Source organism: Globicephala melas, chromosome 9 (genome assembly GCF_963455315.2).
Source record: "Globicephala melas chromosome 9, mGloMel1.2, whole genome shotgun sequence".
Taxonomy (NCBI): domain Eukaryota; kingdom Metazoa; phylum Chordata; class Mammalia; order Artiodactyla; family Delphinidae; genus Globicephala; species Globicephala melas.
In genome coordinates, this window is record NC_083322.1 from 44,507,668 (window position 1) to 44,527,185 (window position 19,518).

General features: G+C 43.1%; 1 protein-coding gene across 3 annotated transcripts in view; it reads left to right on the forward strand.

Moving 5' to 3' along the window:
* The window catches only part of PDE1C (phosphodiesterase 1C), a 554,383-nt gene extending 548,233 nt beyond the window's left edge, over positions 1-6,150 (forward strand). Inside the window, exon 20 of one of the 3 annotated variants that reach the window (XR_009565283.1) lies at positions 3,392-3,550. Coding sequence is in view for 2 of the 3 variants with exons in the window: in XM_030857475.2 (XP_030713335.1) it covers positions 3,392-3,561 (170 nt within the window). In the remaining variant the exon portion in view is untranslated. Of the gene's footprint in view, positions 1-3,391 lie in introns of all 3 variants that reach the window. The other 2 variants (XM_030857475.2, XM_030857476.3) reach the window with 2 other exon arrangements.
* Positions 6,151-19,518: the final 13,368 nt, after the last annotated feature.

Genomic DNA, 19,518 nt, shown 5'->3' on the forward strand with positions numbered 1-19,518 from the left:
CAATATTAGAATTTATTCAGAAGCGAAGAGTAAATCAAGTTTCTGCCTTTGGAGGCAGTCCTCTACAGCAGAGATTCAGAAAATTTCCCAGTTGCTGCTGCTGTGCAGTGGCCCTGCAAGATCACACTGAAGCCGTGGGGGATTGAAGACACAGATTTGGGTTCTAATGCAGATCATGGTTTACTGCACGGGAATTAGGGTGCACGTAGATTAGACGAGCACTAGTGACCATTCCTTCTGCCTGCTGTCAGTGCAAACAAAAGGGCACACCGAATTAATAAGATACAACATGTTATGACATGAGAACGACAGTGATAATGAATTAAACCAGTCCTTCCGAAAATGTGACATGCTCCTGATAAAGGGGGCGCCTTGGCCTAATCAAAATTAGAAAAACACATGCTGTTGGCTGTTCTTAGGGATTCATGATACATGTCGCCATCCTTTAGGTCTCTGAGAAGTCCTGCCATGGACATACTAGTTTAACTTTAACACAGTTACAGTTGATATATGAATAAATCGCAGTCTATTTTCTGAAGAAGAATAAGTCTATGCATTATTTTCCTATGGGAAAAAAAAGTCGCCACCAAGCAAAGTGGCCTCAGAGAGAGAGAATAAAAAGTTGGTGATGGCAGACAAAAGGGCGAAAGTCAGAGACACCTTTGGGAGAAATTGCGTTTATGAAAAAGATAAGATTGAAACAAATGAGGATTAAAACTCCTAAAAGAGCGCTAACGTCTATGAAAAACAAACATTGTAATTGTATAATAAAGGATGATGATGTGTCAGTTTTTGTCTTGAACTTTTCTTTTCCTAAGCACATTTGAAAGTAATATAGAGAATGACTTTCCCAAGTTCAGGCTCTGTGCAGAGAAATGTGTCTTTGTCAAATCTTCATTAGCCAATGAGATCGTTTTCTCCAAGTAAATTGCTCTAGGAGACAAGAGCAGACTTTGTGAACGTGTCTCCAAGAGGAAAAGGGTCCAACTTGTTGATAAGCATATGAAGGGGAGGAGATTCTGTTCCCAATTTGGTTCTTCTCTGCTTGGGGCGGGGAGGGGCTTGGGTTGAGGGAGCAGAAGAGGATTGTAACACTACTGCCTGGGTTCAGCTGTGGGAGGTACCCAGTCATCGAAAGGGAAAGTGCCAGATCTCCTTCCAGAAATATCTCAGGAATCGCCAAAAGACAAAGGAAAGGATCCTTAAGTGGCCACAGCACCACCCCGGAAGAAAGGTCCTCATTAAATTCAAAACCGTGCCCTCATCCCAGGTGCCGCTGTTTTGCCCTGTCATCATTTCATGTTCCCCTGTAGAGGGGAAAGGCAGTCAATGCGTACAAACAGCACTGTGTGAATTTTTATTTTTTCCCACATTTTGAGTGAGGGTGACAGCAAGCATATAAGTATTTCCACAATCTCGGTGGGGAGCCGATCTCTATCAGCGGATTCAACTCTATTTGCAGCGACTCCAGTGGCAAGGAGAGCTTTCATTCTGATGATCAGAATTCTAGCAAACGGTAAATGTTTCTTCATGCTGAGAAGTGGGAAATTCAATAATACTTTGGCTGGGTTCATGCTGAGTAGTGAAAATAGAATGAATATGGAGAGGGACTGTGACTTAAAGAGCAGTAAATCAGCTAGCCCAGAAGTGTGGGGACCATCAGCTTTTAATTTGAAGCCCTCGCCTGTTTCTACTCCATTCTCCAGGGTAACAGGACGGTTTTTATATATGTTCCTAGAGTGTTTTGTGCTGCAATCCCTTGTTTACCCCAAGAAACAGAATTAAACATTCTGAGATTTTTTTTTAATCTGCATATACATTATTATGGCACTATAGGACCATTTGCTGAAAATCTTAACTTATGTGTTAGCCTAACTCCAAAGACAAAGTAGGTGTGGGTAGTGTCGAGCTTGTAGTAATAGCATTACTTATTATGATTGAACACTTTTTCTTCTGTAAGCAAGTCACAGGTTTCAGAGGGGGTTACTGGAATGGAAGCCCCATGAGGGTAGAGGTTTCTGCCTGTTTTGTTCATTGTTGTATCAGCAGGACACACAGTTAAGTGCTTTAACAAGTCGGTGAATGAATATTGATCTCTAGGCTGCGAACAGTATACTCAGCTGTGAGTGCTCTGAAAGGTCTCGGACTAAAGTGCAGAGTAAACTCAGTTTTCCTGACTTTCCATTATGTATAGTTTTGTAGAATAGCTTTGATACTTGATTCTATGGAAGAAATTTTTAGTAGTATGTTTCTTTTTAAAAAGTTACATCACTAAAACTTGATCATCATAGAAAAAATAGAAAGTGTAAACAATTAAAAAGAAATAAAATTGCCATGTTTATACTACTCAGAGATAATCACGGCTATGGTTTAAATATATGTTCTCCCAGATTTTCCTATGCACACAGTTATATGTTTTTATAATATTAAGATTAGATGTGTATATGCTTTTTTTCATTCAGCAGTACTACATCCTAATAGGTGTGTAGTATATATCACTGTTGTTTTAATTTTCAGTTCCCGAGTGACAAAAATTGTTGAGCATCTTTGCCTATGCTTTTTGGCCATATGTATATCTTCTTTGGCAAGGAGTCTGTTCAGATCTTTGCATATATTTAAATTGGGTTGTTTGTTTCCTTTTGTTGAATTTTAAGAGTTCTTTCCGTATTTTGGGTACAAGACCTTTATACATGTGCTTTGCAAGTATTTTCTCAATGATGTGCTTCTTATTAGCACTCCGGGATTGTGTGCCACTTTGCAACCCTAAAAGCTTACACACAGTGCTAAGTGCTGATTAATGAGATGACTGTGCTCACCTGTGTTTGCTTTGTTATTTCCCAAAGTGACGTCACTGCTCCCTCTCACTTCCTTAACCCCATCCATTCATTGTCAAAGAACATTTGTATTCTGGGGTCATCATTGTCTATCTGTAGGAAATTTTTTTCCCTAGGCATTTGTCTTTATTTATTTTTGTTTGGTTTTTTTTTGCGGTACACGGGCCTCTCACTGTTGTGGCCTCTCCCGCTGCGGAGCACAGGCTCCGGATGCGCAGGCTCAGCGGCCATGGCTCACGGGCCCAGCCGCTCCGCGGCATGTGGGATCTTCCCAGATCGGGGCACAAACCCACGTCCCCTGCATCGGCAGGCGGACTCTCAACCACTGTGCCACCAGGGAAGCCCTATCTTTATTTATTTTAAGTGAATGACCAAAGTGATGATGTGCTTATTCATCTATTTGCAATAAGATTTCTAGTGAGAGTTCAACCCTGTTTGTTTCCTGGTTTTAAAGAAAACAAACAGGTCTGGGGGCCAGGAGGTCACCCCCAGGATTTAGGAGCACTGTGTAGTTGGTGAGACTAACGGTTGTCTGTCTTCCTTTGCATGGCCTGCAGTCACCAAGCCTCCTCTGCGTCATTTTAAACACCCTGCTTATGCATCTAGCGCCTACGCACCTTCGGTCCCAAAGAAAAGTGATGAGCATCCTGCAAGGTACAAGATGCTGGATCAGAGGATCAAAATGAAAAAGATTCAGAACATCTCACATAACTGGAACAGAAAATAAATCAAGGGGAAGAGGGAGTGAGGGAGAGGCCCACCCATCAGCCTCTGGGCACTAACCAGCCACAGTGGGATATGTCTCCAGAATGAAGCCTTCAGGGCTGGTGCTATCATTGTTGACTCCACCAAGGCACGGTGAAGCCTATACGTGAGTTTCCCCTTTGCTGTTCTGTTATAGAGCCATCAGTCACAGGATTTGGAAGTCCATGCAGCCTCTAGCAGCAAACCAGTAAGAGGCTTGTCTCATGCGGCTTTTATTGGTATAGATCTTTCAAAGTCTAAATTGGACCCAAGTTAAAATGATGCTACCCATTCAGAAAAAAATGAAATTCTTCCCATTGACACTTTTTTCATCCCTGGAAATTGACTTGCCCCGATGAGAATATCGGTTTAATAATAATCATTATATTTAAGAAATGCACTTCTAAAAACATCTTTTCCAATTTTTAATACAAATATTTACAATTCAAGTAAACATGGAACTTTCAAAGTCATTGCATTCCCAACAAAAGTTGTACTTCTTTTTTTTTTTTTTTTTTGCGGTACGCGGGTCTCTCACTGTTGTGGCCTCTCCCATTGCGGAGCACAGGCTCCGGACACGCAGGCTCAGCGGCCATGGCCCACAGGCCCAGCTGCTCCACAACATGTGGGATCTTCCCGGACCGGGGCACGAACCTGTGTCCCCTGCATCAGCAGGCGGACTCTCAACCACTGCACCACCACGGAAGTCCAGAAGTTGTACTTCTGAATGGAACTATCTTAGAGGGAAAGGAGAACTGATGAATTGTGTTCATATGTACTTTTGAACTTAGGCTTCATAAAGCAGATCCAAGTTAAAAATAAAGACCGTTGTCTTCGGTTCTCATTGTATGCCTCATGCCTGATAGCCTTGCTGTACCTTTAGGAACATGAGAGTTTACAGGAGATGGATTTTGGATCTGCTTTTCTCCCATCTTTCCTCTTCACTCACGGTAGACAATGCCAGAAGTCAATGGGATGCCTGTACCTCAGGGACTCCTGGTTTGAGATTCACCCAGGAAATGTCCATTTAGTCTTATGGTCCTGGTTCAAGAGAGTATAAAATGCTGAAGCTAATTTGAATTCCGTATTGGCAGATTTTTCTCCATAAGTTTGGAGGTGACTGTAAGTTAAATTTCAGGTCATCTTCCCAACAGACCACATATCTGAGTCCCTTTGGGAGCCCAATTGCTCTCACAGCTGTTGGCGGGATAGAGGTCTATAACTTACCTCTCTTCATGGTGGCATTTTTTAGCCTTTCTGTATCTCTCCCTAAAGTTTTTACTTTGGGACTAAATTCACAGAAATGGTAAGAAAAATCTCAAGGTCAGAAATAGCTTTTGATCCCTTCAGAAATGGTCTGGTGCGATGGCAAACTTCAGGTTTGTTGTCTGTCAGGTCTGATCTCCGGGCCTGTTCTGTCTATAACTAGTTGCAGGTCCTCAGTCTAAATGGCATAACCTTTAAAAGGCTCAGTTTGCTTGACTAGAAAATGGCCTTCATGATCCCCACTCTTGCCTTTTGCGATGAAGATTAGGGATAACATAGGTTTTGTTTGCTATGGCTGAGCCTGGAGAGTCATAGGTACACAGCAGAGGTAGCCGTGAGCACCCCACTGCTGGGAAAACTCTCTGGGATGCCCCTCAAAGAGGGGACAGTACCCTGAGCCACAGCCTTTGGGGTCTGATTGTAAAGCGCGTAGCATCTTCTCTTCTTATTCTCCACATTCATTTCCGATAAACCACAGTTTTGCAAGTTGAGTCTGCACCAGAGTTCAGTGCCCATCAGGCTATTGAGCAATTTATTTATAATGTGCTTTACAACGGTAGTTCAGGGAAATTTAATTGCTATACAGAAAGGAAAATCACTGTGACTTTTCATTAAGGAAGCAATTAATTCTTACCTCCCTGCTTGGTGCCTGAGCAAGAGGACCCTTCTGCAGGCTGGTAGAGTCTAATCCACCTGAATTAGGTTAACTCGACAGGTAATTTCTACCTGTTTGTATACAGATGCCTTAGTGCTTGCTGCATAGTCATTTGGCCACACAGTGAGACTGTCCATGGGGTAGTGGCCTCCAGTGGATCAACCCACAAATGATGGTCCTCACCTGTCCCTCAGTATATTCAGTCTTAGGTATTGAGATTGTAGCTGTGCTTTCTTTTCTTTTTTTTTTTTTTTTTTTTGCGGTATGCGGGCCTCTCACTGCTGTGGCCTCTCCCATTGCGGAGCACAGGCTCCGGACGCGCAGGCTCAGCGGCCATGGCTCACGGGCCCAGCCGCTCCGCGGCATGTGGGATCTTCCCGGACCGGGGCACGAACCTGTGTCCCCTGCATCGGCAGGCGGACTCTCAACCACTGTGCCACCAGGGAAGCCCAGCTGTGCTTTCTTGACTGTGCTCCTTGGTATTGGAAGCCATGATCCTGAGGAAGAAAGTTGACTCCTTCTGTATTCTTTTATCCCAAGCTGTTACTCTTCAGCCTTTGCTAATCTTTTAATTGAGCAAATGTACAAGTATTGAAATTCTGCATTGCTTGTAAAATGCCTACCATGATTTTTTGCATGATGGATTGTATGGACAGGCCAGATTATATTCTTATAGCAAATAAAGTGATGCTTTTAAAGAACTTTCTGGTATGTGAGTCATCTTTATCTTCTGCAGAATTCTGGGACTCATAGGAAAAGAGTTAGATTTCCCTTATGCTTGGCACTGTTCAGTCCTGAATATCTTGTCAAGATGAATAGGCTAACTTACCCTTTTCAGCTTGCTTCCTGATTGTATAGGCGAAAGATTTTTTTTTAAAAAAAAAAAACCTCCTCCTCCCTACACCACAAACCCAATAAGTTAATTTGTTGAGTAATAATAGCAGCTAGTCCATAGGTAAACATCTGTGTTAGCAACTCAGTTTATATCATTTCAGACGAAGGTGTATAGCTTAGTCTGAAATCTCAGTGGATTCAGAAAAAGGAATATATGTTTGAAGATGAAAGTGCCACTATACTTTTCTTTAAAAAAAGAAAAAGCGACTTTGCTCTTCATATGTGTCTCTGTTTTATCTTTGGATTCAAAATTCCTAGAGGAGAAAAGAATACAGCTTTAGCCCTTAGAGCCTCACCCTTAAAAGCAGGTAGTTTGCCTAAGCCATTCTGCCCCACAAACATTTACCCATGGAGGGCCCATATGACCCAGAGTTGTGGACACAAATATCAAGGTGTGAACTCATCATTTCCTAAAATGCCTTGGGTGATGTTGCATTAGACAACACAGTTGTGTTTCCAGTAAACAATCTCCCATCTGAAGAGAATTTTTATGTTAATAAGCCAAATGAAATGTGTGTCACGCAAAGGGCATCATGCATAGCTCATTTCTGGAAAGGAGGTTGAAACCATGATGAACTGGTGGCACAAGGATCTGGATAAGGCACACACTTAAAAATTATATTTATTTATTCAATTTGATGGAATCAAGGTATGGATCCAACTAGATCCACTCACTTCTTACGCTGCACTGCCACCTGGTGTCTCTTAGAGGCATGAAATGTTTGCTGAGTTCCCCGGGATCTTTTTTTTTTTTTTTCCCTTTATAAAAGGAAGTTTTATTGTTAATGATGATAGTTTTTAGCTGGATGAATCTTGGAATTTAAAAGGGCAGGTGGCTGTGGAGAAAACCATTCTCATTCTCATAACAGTGTTGCTCCATTTCTGAATAGGTTTACTCTGCTAGCAAACCCAGGTCCTTGAAGAGTCCTATTGTTTTAAAATAATAATAATACACACATGAACACACTAAGAAATCTTAATCTATGGAGAAAATAAAATAAAATCGGGGGACATATTGGGAGACAAATTGCAGAAGTCCTGGTAAATGTAATAGTGACAGAATGTTAAATAAAAGACAATACCTGTGACATTTAAAATATGGAAATAAACTATTTACAACACCATTTAATTAATTAATTACCATTTAATTACAGTACCATTACTTTACTAGTCCTAGCATGCTCATATGCTCACACAATCTCCATTTCTAAACCCTTTCCTTTTCACCTGTCTCTCCTGGAGAAGCTGTAAAAGTTAACATTCAATTGCCCAGTTTTCTTACATGTAGGGGCAGCCATGTGACACAGTTTCAGCTAATGAGCTATAAGCTGCCTTTTCCAGTTCTCCTTCTTGCCTGGAATAGAGACTTTAGCCTGGATGTGCAGCAGCCATCTTGGGTCTGTGAGGTGTTGATGAGCATGGAAGTAAGGTCCAACATACTGAATGTAAATGGAGCAGAAAGCTAGAAAGAGCCCATGACTCTGATTATGTCACCGAACTGCTATACCATTCCTAGACTGACTCCTTGAGACTTAGTGTTGTGTGAGAAAAATAAACTTATATTTCTTTGAGTAACTGTTATTATTTCTCTTGCTACCTCTGAAGCCTATTCCTAAGTAAAAGACCTTGCTTCCCTAAAGTTCCATTAAGATGCTTACATTTTAGTTTTTTTTAAAAAAAAACAGAACTTGTGTGTGTGTGTGTGTGTGTGCGCGCACGCGCACGCGCGTGTGCGCACACTGCGTTCTCTGGGTAATTATCCAGCGCTGATGTGATCTTATGATTTCCGTTTGTTGACACCATTGAAACTACAAGCTACTGTTTTTTCTTATGCTCCTGTTTGCTTCCCTTTATCTTAATTGCTGTAGGGGGGCAGTTCTCAGGCATCTGAAGGACGGGTAGAAATTAAGAAACTAAAAAGTGGGTAGAAGAACATTCTAACGAGGAGAAAGAGCATGAACAAAAAGCATACACAATCTGAAAAAAGGCCATTATTATAGGAGCATTGTGACCAATCGGGAGGCTGGCGTGAGGTGAACCTCTCTGGACAAGCAAGGGCTAAATCCTGGAACGCTTGTAGAGGCACATTGAGGATCCTGGACTTGATTTTTAAGTGTAAGGGGAAGGTTCCAGAAAAATTTAGCAAGTTTCCAGTGGGATAAAATTTGTATTTTTACAAAAATCATCGGCTGCCCAAAGGAGAATGGATTAGAAGGGGTAAACAGAGAAAACTAAGAAGCCAACAAGGAGACCACAGAGGTTGGGAGGAGTCGAGGCTGATTAGGAGTGGCACTAGAAATAGCGAGGGATGTGGAGTTGATAAGAACTTGGAAAGTACAATCAGCAGAACTTGGAGGGGGCTGAGGGAGGAGTGTGTGCATGAGTGAGGGTAAATTAAGGCAGCGGGTCCAGAGATGGAGAGCACAGGGGCAGGGGGTGGTGCAGGATGGAGCAGGTGGAGAGGGAGGGTACTGGGGACAGAATGGAAACCAATTATTCTGCTCCACACGTGTAGAGTTTGTAAGACACACAGTTAGCCCTTTGATTTGCTGGTCAGGAACTCAGAAGAAGGTTCCAATTTGAGTTAGACATTTCAAGAGGACCACACCCCATAATTTCCACATGTTCAGAGGCTACTTGCCCTTATCCCCAACTGCACTTTGCATTACTTTTGGTGGTCTGGGTGGATTCAGTGAAATGAAGCTTTGAGGATCTGGAAAGCCAAGATCTCAGAGGGGACCAATGCCGTGTTTCAGTGAAAGGAGACTGGGGAGTGAGTCTTGAATCCAATTCAGTAGTAACCCTAAAGCCCCAATGCATAGGAAACTTGTAGTTATTAAAAGAACAGAAACTGTAGAGTCTAGAGTACTCTCATCAAATAAGACCTTAGGAAGGTGTTGTCTTATTAGTTTATGTTCAGAACCGATTAATAGCAGGAGAGAACAGGGCCTCGGGATTTTTTGAGCAAACAGAAGTCCTGTGACAAGACTGTTCTTTGTTTTCTTAGTTGAATGTGTGGGACGTGTGTTATTGTCCATGAAGGTACATACATGCTACGCCATTTTCATTTTCTTTACTTATGCCTCGTTCCTGGCTTTGAGTACCATTCATTCACTGTTTTATTGACCACTGGTGGTTGAATCACTTCACTGTGCTGTGTGCTGGGAACATGCAACAGTGATTAAGATGCAACCTTTGGTCTCCAGCTCTCATCCAGTGGGGAGGTAACTTTATGAACAAACAACATGATGAGGGCTGTGCCTGAGCTGTAAGTAGAAAGAGAAAAGGCAGAAAGTGTTGTTAAATCTGGGGATGCTTTAGGCAGAGAATCAGAGCGTATATGATCTGGCCCCTCTTTCTCTCCAATATTGCCTGCAGCCATTTCCCACCCCAGATCCCTTCCATTCCGGTCCTAACAAGTTTCCTGTCATCCCTAGCTCAGCTCATTCCTCCTTGGCCCTATGATGAGCCACATGCCAGGTGAATATATGCATGACCTCCGAGAAGGAAGATAAACAATTCTGGTTACGGTCAGGTAGAATGTAAACTGGTATAAAACCAGCCACCTGGTGAGAAGAATCTTAAAGAAGATGAAAATGGGTGAAAATAACTGAAGATACACTTGAAGCTACTAATTAAGAATAAGATATGAAGTAGTTAAACACAGAGTAGAATACAATTTAGAGAAAAATAAGAACTCGAGAGACCTTATTAATAAAGGAATAAAGAAGCTAATAATATTGAAAATAACTAAAGTTTCAATAACTAATATTGAAAATAACTAAAGTTAATTTCAATAATATTGAAAATAACTAAAACTAAATAACTTATAAGGTAAGATATATATTATAAACTTAAAAGAGATGTAAAATTAAGATAAAACCAGTTAATCTAGTTACTATCACCTCATGTAAACTCTCTGAATTTCTCATAATTAATGCCCAGGAAAGATAAAACATAAAGAAATATGAAAACAAGAGATAGGGACTTCCCTGGTGGTGCAGTGGTTAAGAATCCGCCTGCCATTGCAGGGGACACGGGTTCGATCCCTGGTCCAGGAAGATCCCACATGCCACGGAGCAACTAAGCCCGTGCGCCACAACTACTGAGCCTGTGCTCTATAGCCCGCGAGCCACAACTACTGAAACCCGCACACCTAGAGCCTGTGCTCCGCAACAAGCGAAGCCACCGCAAAGAGGAGTCAGCGCACTGCAACGAAGAGCAGCTCCCACTCACTGCAACTAGAGAAAGCCCGCACGTAGCAGCGAAGACCCAACGCAGCCAAAAATAAATAAATAAAATAAATAAAATAAATAAAATTTCTAAAAAAAACAAAAGATAAAAAGTCACAGCACCACACAATCCGAGACTAAAAGATATTTAATCACAGAATCTAGTAGAGACTGTCCTTAATTACAAGGATTTTATAAAACTGGGACTAGAACAAATAGATCAAAACAACATGATTATATTAGTAAACAAATTATTGACCTTTTAATGTACAATTATGATGGAAATGCATTTCTTTTTTCTTTTTTTCCTTTTTTTTATTTGCAGTACGCGGGCCTCACTGTTATGGCCTCTCCCGTTGCGGAGCACAGGCTCCGGACGCGCAGGCTCAGCGGCTATGGCTCACGGGCCCAGCCGCTCTGTGCCATGTGGGATCTTCGCGGACCAGGGCACGAACCCGTGTCCCCTGCATCGGGAGGCGGACTCTCAACCACTGCGCCACCAGGAAAGCCCAACTCTATTACATTTTTACCTCTGATAAAAAAAACTTCACAGAGCAAAAAATAAACCTCAGTCTTGTCTAAAGGATCACAAAAATCTGAATATTGCAAATCAACGTTTGCTCAGTATTAAAGGCACTAACAATAGACAGGAAACTGCAATGTGACAATTTTTCCAGCAGGTGGCGATGCTGTGCAGGAAGAAAAGCTACCCTCAGGCTAGAGGAGAATGGAGGCTGGCTGGGGACAACCGTCAGCCAACACTAATTGAATATTTCTAGTTTCCAGGCACTGCCCTAGGTGTGCAGTGAATCCAGTGGGAGTGAGGCAGTGTCCCTCAGCTTTGGGAGCTCACAGTCTTAGGGGAGAATGTGTCTGTCAGGCAAGGTCATTCATTCATGCTGCTCGGAAAAGAACTTAAAAACAAACCCCACACCTTGTGCATTGTTGGTAGGAATGTGAAGTGGTGAAAAACAGTAAGGTGGTTCCTCAAAAAATTATAAACAGAATTACCGTATTATCCAGCAATTCCACTTCTGGGTATATACCTAAAATAATCAAAAGCAGGGTCTGGAAGAGATATCTGTACACCGTGTTCATGGTACCACTAATCACAATAGCTAAAATGTGGAAACAGCCGAAGTGTCTATAGATGGATGAATGGATAAACAAAATGTGGTATATTATACAACGGACTACTTATTATTCAGCCTTAAAAAGGAGGAGAATTCTGATACATGCTACAACATGGATGAAGCTTGAGGGCATTATGCTGAGTGAAATAAGCCATTCACAAAAGACAAATACTGTGTGATTCCACTTTTATGAAGTACTTGGAGTAGTTGAATCCATAGAGACAGAAAGTAGAATGGTGGTTGCCAGGGGCTGCAGGGAGGGGAGTTAGTGTTTAGTTACAGAGTTTCAGTTTTACAAGATGAAAAGGGTTCCGGGGATAGATGGTTATACAATATGAATATATTTAGCGCCATTGAACTGTACACTTAAACATGGTTAAGATGGTAGATGCTATGTCATGTGTACTTTACCACATACGCACCACCACCCCCGAAGCAAATTCTTCTCTGCCTGTTAGCCTGTCTGCAGTGTTTCCCCATATTGTAGGGACACAGGGAAATCCCTAAGGCAAACCTACACATATTTCCAGGCTGCACTCCTTGGTTCAAGACCTGGAAAGAGAAGGTGTGTTTACGTTTGCTTGGCTATCATAGTAGGTGTGGTCATCAATCCAACGACTGAATATGAAATTTGATGTCTCCCTCCCGCAGTTGTGACCTTTCAAAGGTGTAGAAAAAGAAGACGGTCACCTGTCCTAGAGCTGCAGACCCAGGAAGCAAAAAGAAACCATAGTTATTGTTCTACTCTGGGCCAGGCATTCTACTTTGTAAGCATTATCTCACTTAACCTTTATTTAATCACCTCAAAGAGACAGGATCAGCCATCCTTCTCCCTTGGCAAGTAAGGAAATTGTGGCTCAAAGTTCACCATGTTACCCAAGATCCATAGCTAGTGAGCATCAGGGGGGCGGGATCTGAGTTCTGACTGCTCAAATGGTTGCTCTCTGTGTGGTCTGATGAGGAGATGACAGGTGTGGGCCGTTCGCTTCTACTGCCCTTATGATGCTAAAAGGCAGTGCTTTCCAAATGTGAATCAAGTGTTAGGGATCAGCGGTGTCCCTTGTAAAAAATGAAATTCTGATTTGGCTTCGGCAGGAGACTCTGCACTTCTAATGAGCTCTTAGGGGATACCAAAGGCGCTGGTATCACTTGAGTAGCAAGACGTTAATTTGCAGAGGTTCCCAAACTTGCTCATTGTCTCAGCAGCTTTTGCTCAGGACTTTGGTTCAAAAGAAATTCCTATTCTGTTTTTTAAGTTGTTAGTTCCAAACAACTTACTAAGTATTATGTTCTGACAGCTTAGTGGCCATTAAACAATTATGTATATGTAAATTGAAGAAAACTGTAATGTTTTGATTTTATTCTTGAATAAGCACAATTACTTGCTAGTAGTGAGGCTGGAGCTAGATGGGCCCCAGGCTGAGCAGCTGGAGTTTGTCCTCTGTGGACGGAAACTACAAAATAGCAGGAGGGGGGAGAAGCCGTGCCCTGCCTAGATAAGAGATAGAAGACCACATATTCCTCATTCTCAAAGTCCAGGAGACCTTCCCAGCTACACACATGCAGAAAGGTTCCTTGAAGGTCAAAAAGAGAGGAGGCACCACCGCATAGTAGAAGATGTCAACCCACCCATAGGCTTCTTTGCTAGAATCCATCTTGGCTAAGAGATACACACGTACACATGGGAGGACCCTGAGATATACCAAATATAGACTCAGAACCAGGCAAAGCAAGATGATTTGCCAAAGGAAACCCTAAGGAAATGCGCCATAAAAGTGATTCAAACTACCACGAAGGCGCGACTCTCTGAGCCCGCCTGTGCATCTATCCACATTGTACCCTTTCTCCCCCTAATAAACACTTTCCTTGTTTCACTACTTTCTGTCTCTATGTGGAAATTCATTTCTACACAGTTGATGGGCCAGGTCCTCGTCACTGGCCACTGGTCCCTGGTGGTCTGGGGGCTAGGATTCAGCGCTCTCACGGCCACAGCCTGACTTCAATTTCTGGCTGGGGAACCAAAATCCTGCTTCAAGCCTCTGCCGGCTGAGGCCACCCGAGATCAGTAGGATATATGCATACCCCGCCCCTGCACAGTTTCTCAAACCTTGGAATCAGCTTGGACGCCACCACCCTCCTCTCCTGTTCCATATTGATCTTTTATGATACTTGCTACTTAGGACAGCAATTGTCAAAAATCCAGCTTCCAAAATCTATGACATCCTCAAAAGAAATTCAGTGCATACTGAAACTGTGAACTACCTGGAACTCACCTTTCACACAGAGGCTCACAGATATCAAGTATTGCTGGATTTCCCTCTGAAACTTAAAACATCCCGAGGCACCCCAGAGCTCCTCGGTGCACAGTTTGGGAACCGTGGCTTTAAAGCACTCTGGCTTGTGTTAGAGAACAGCTGTGTGGAGACGCAGACTAGGAGCCAAGAGACCCTTCCACTAAATTACTCTGGGACTTCAGCAGGTTGCCAAGGTCTTGAGGCCCTTTTCTTACTCGAGAGGGGACCATGTGAACTGACCTTTAACATTCAGATATAATATCTGTGATTCTAATGATCTGTACACATGTCTCAACTCCCCCATAAGATTAAGCTCTTAGAGGGTGGGGGCTGAGTCTCATTCAGCATCCAATCCCACAGCACCTTCCTCATAGTAGCTGTTCAGTAAAGACTTGTGCGATAGGGGGCTTCCCTGGTGGCGCAGTGGTTGAGAATCTGCCTGCTAATGCAGGGGACACAGGTTCGAGCCCTGGTCTGGGAAGATCCCACATGCCGCGGAGCAACTAGGCCCGTGAGCCACAACTACTGAGCCTGCGCGTCTGGAGCCCGTGCTCTGCAACAAGAGAGGCCGCGATAGTGAGAGGCCTGAGCACCGCGATGAAGAGTGGCCCCCGCTTGCCACAACTAGAGAAAGCCCTTGCACAGAAACTAAGACCCAACACAGCAAAAACAAATAAATAAATTAATAAACTCCTACCCCCAACATCTTCAAAAAAAAAAAGTTGCATATTCTATTAAAAAAAAAAAAGACTTGTGCGATAAATGCCTTTCGAAAACATCTTAATCAGTTTCCAGGGCTACGGGGTGGCATGGGGTGGAGGGAGATTTTATCAATTCTTTAATATCCAAAACATTTTTATGTACGATAGAAGCATTTTAGTGGCCAGTGTTTTAGCGGTATTTTAAAAGGATACATGCATAGGGGAGACATTTGTACCATGGAATTCCAGAAGGGCAGGAACAGAAATAGCAATTGAGGAGAACTCAATGCAAAAGCCTGGACTCCAGTTCTAGAACACCTGCTTACTACCTGTGAGGATTTAGGCAAGTGACTTGATTCCCTGTACCTCAGTCTCTTTATCTGTTTAATCTGAATCATAACATCTCTGCCTATAGGGTAATTAAGACTATTTTAAAAGGTGCCGCGAGTGAGTGTGCTTGGTGAGTTAGGCATCCTTGTCATCCCACCACAGTGGGATCCCACCCCTCTCACCATCCCTGCCACAGAGGGGTGACTACAACTGTCCACTATGTCCAGCAAATGACAGCAACTTCCAAAAACCATAACCAGGAGTAGAGATCCCTGCCCAGCATCACTACTTGAATTATGGGGCTCAGATGTGATCCAGGTAATCGGAGAAGAGCCGAAAGGAGAAGACAAAGAGGCACTCAATCTCTATCCTTGTGAGAGGTGACAAATGAGGCATCGTAAGTCAATTTATTTCATAAATATTTATGTGTCCTCTGAGACAGACCCTTTCATCTTCATCTAAGGAATAAAAGAAAATGGACATCAGCAGAATGCCAATCATTCTTATTCTTTCCTTGGGACAAATCAAGCTATGGAATAGCTTTCCCTTAAAAATGGAAATTCCAAGCTCAGAACCCGATACTTCTCCCTAAAACGATAGAACCATCTTCCAGTCTCACCTCAGTATCAAGATGAATCACTTTTTCCACCCACCTAAGCCGTCCTCCTGTCCCCTAATTGATGAGACCTCAGGGTTCTACTAACCCTCTCTTTTGAGAATCAGATCCAAGAACACCCACCAATTAATCCAAAAGGTGTCCCTTGGGTTTACAGTTCATCATTATTGATTTTAGCCATATTAGCTATTAAATCTAAAATAGACCAAACATATTTTGTGGGAATGAAGAACTCTATGTGTGTGGGTATATTCATCAGAGTTATTCAGAGAAACAGAACCAATAACACACACACACACAATGAGAAAGAGAGAGCGAGAGAGAGAGAGCGAGAGCGAGAGAGAGGTTTTGAGGAATTAGCTCATGCAGTTGTGGGGTTTGGCAAGTCTGAAACCTGTAGGGCAGGCTGGAAGCCTGGAAACGCAGACAGGGTTTCTGTTTTGCAGTCTCGAGTCCAAATTTCTTGCTCTTTGGGAAATCTCTGTCTTTGTTCTCAAGACCATCAACTACTAGATGAGGCCCAATGCTTTACTCAAAAGTCTACTGATTTCAATTAATCACATCTAAAAATGACCTCACAGCAATATCTAGACTGGTGCCTGACAAAACCACTGAATATGTTAGCCTACCCAAGTTGACACAGAAAATCAAGCCTCAGAATTGGTGCCTAAAAAATGACTGAGTCCATCCAAAGCAGCCTAAAATCGGCTGTTTATTGTAATTCAACTGGTACCACCATAAGATGAATAAAACCACGCGGGAGTAGAGACTCAGGATGGAGAAACTTTCCCAGGTAAATGTCTTAGGAAAATGAAACACCAAAGTCCCTCCTCCAGCAGCCTGTGTCTGGGCTTCCTGGCTCTACACAGTGAACGGGAACATCTGGGTGGGTGTGGAAACACCTGCACAGGTGTGTTCACTGCAAGGCAATCAATCTTTGGGTTGATGTACCCTTTTCATCAATAATTTCTCCTCCACTGGGGCGAGTCCTTTCTGAGTAACTCTCTGCTTTATCAGATCCAGAGGAGGGGTGGAGCTCTGGGAAAATAAACAATGCAAAATCGTCACTCAGGGAAAGTAATGTCCTCCTACCCGTCTCTTCCCTCTCCCTCGGCCAGAACGTGAGTCAGATCAGCCTGGTGGCAAGAGGTTAATGTGTTGGAAGGTTGGCCCATGCCTGGAGTATTGTGAAAAAGGTATTCCTAGAAATATTTTGTCTACTTATTAAAAAGTATAATTCCCTCCCTCCCGCCCCCCAAATGATGTTGTGTTTAGTTGTATTAGGAGGTGATTTCTAGCCAGTGATTGGCTGGAGCTTCCGAAAAGAGCTAGACTCACTCACCCATTGATCCTCAGACTCCCTTTCCATACTTAGGGTCCTGCAGGTGTCCGTGATCTTGGCTTGCTGAGCTATGGTTCCTGATTCCCTTACCTGCCTCCCTCAGGGACCAACTCCCAATCCACACCCACCCCCAACCCCCATGCATCGAAACACAAACCACAGTGTCACCCCTTCCTGTAATGTCCACTCCATGGCTGACTGTTGATGGGACGATGAAGGTCCACGTCCTGTGCATGTCCTGCAAGGCCCTCCGTGGTCTGCCTCCCTGTAATTTTCTCATCTTATTTTCCCTAATCTCCTTGCATTTTCTGATCTAGTCATTAGATTTTCTGACCTACCAGGAGATTTTGGGTCTCCTTTACTTGTTGCTTCCTCCTTCCCTCTGCAATGTCATTTTCTTTTCTTGTCCATCCTTCATATTCTTTTTTGCCCAGTGAAGGGGCTGAGGAGGAAGTAGAGTGAAGGGAGCAGAACTGAGATTGGAGATCAGTGATCCTGAATTGTTTTGATTGAGCTGAAAGGATGACATCAGTGTGTGTGTGTGCGTGCATGTATGTGTTGAAGGTGCACTTTGTGCAGCACGGTATCTGTTGGTGAACCACCTAAATGATGTAAACAAGGTCTCAGACACCAAGAGGAAAGTGATGGGAAAGAGAGGTGAACTAAGATTGAATTAATGTCGAGGGAACCAGAGGCTTTCAATGCATGATCTCAATTACTTGTCACATCAACCTGGAAAGGCGGTATAACCAAACGGTTTTTACAGACGAAGACATCGAAGCTAAGAGAGGTTCAGTAACTTGCCACAGAGGCATAGCTAGCAAACGACTGAGCTGTTAGTGGTACCCCACGGGTCTGGCTCCAAAGCTCCTCGTCGTACCACATATCCTTCTCAGTGTGTATTTGTGTTCTCAAATTATGTTTGCATGCTCTCTATACAGAATTGTCCTGAGGACAGTTTAAAATTTTTTGCATCCCAAAGGTGGCTCAATCAGAAGAACGTGTCTTATGTAGCTATATGGATCCCGGATTATAGGGAGAAGAGCTTTCGAGATCCTTTTTTGAGCCCAGGCATCCTTCACTTGCCAGACCCTGTTTTCCTTACTGGACTGAGCTTAAGATTTGGACGTGGCCTCTCGTCAACAATCTGGGTGGGAATTATCTGCGTGGTCGCCCTCCCTTTCTCTAATACCCTTGGTGTGAGCCATTCTTCCCCAGTGGAAACAGGTGTGTCACCTACTGGGTGCTTTAGATTCAAAATCCGCAGGTATTGCTGAGATTAAATTTACTGCTATTGTTCAATTTTAATAGTATCATGCAACAGAGAAAATCTTCAAAAATGCAAAACATATCACACTCTTTTCTCCCACTGGTTCCTCACCAAGTGTCTACCCTGTGAAGACTTGCGGTGTATCAGGAGTTGAGTTTTTATGAAATTTGTCATTCCTGCCAGAGCAAATCCTTCGAGAAGGAACAAATGGAATTCATTCAACCCAAGGTAACCCCAGACAAGGCCTGTCAAGTGGTTCTCTGGGCCGGGGCAGCTGTTTCCAAGAAAGACCCATATGGAAGATGAGCTGTCCGGTGGAATGAAGACAGAAAATTAACTTTTGTCCCTCCTTCTTGCCAGGATGAGGACTAGAACATTTCACAAGTGTTTTTACATTTAATCCTCACAAAAACCTAACAAAATCTACATGTATCATTTGTTTTTGCCAATGAGAAAGCAAGACTCTAAGGAGGTAAAGATGCAGGTCTAAGGTCAAGTCCCAAGTCAGTGGTGTGAAGCCTGAAACCAAACCAAGTCCACCTGATCACAAGGTACAAAACTCAGGTTCTAGGCAGAAAGATTTACCCCCACAGGAGGTGGAATAGATTCTTTTGCTTCCACCCTGCTTTGCTTTCATTCAGGTGTCCTTAGGTCTGAAATACTCCCTCCTTTCCATTCTTTTTCAAAGCAAGCCCAAATTTCACCTCCTCTGTGAATTCTCCTAAGACCTGCCTGACAGCACTGAGCATCCCCTGCCCCACAGCTCTTCCGGGCTCCCGGACTGACATTTGTCCAGCACTGAACATAGCGGGTCATCGATATTTGCTGGCTCCCTCCAGGATGGTGTGAGCTCAGGGAAGCCTGGGACTGTGTCTGATTTTATCTCTGAACCTCAGTGCTCAGAAGACAGTGGATGATCCATAAACACTTGAGGAATGAGAGAACACATACATGAATGAATTAACATAAATTCCAGAACTTCAGAACAGAAAATTGACTACAAGGACTGTGAAATAACTTCCAAAACAAGACAGTCAAAAACAGATCAAACAAATGCTGCATCTCTCATACTTTGGGGATTTAGTTGGCCTAGAATGACCCTTATTAGCAAATGGTAGAAACAGGCTGGTGGCCTGTGGGCTGGTGGGTTGTGCCTTGGGAGATCTGATTGTCTTCACCCCAGAGAGACGTGCTGGCTTATTTTCTT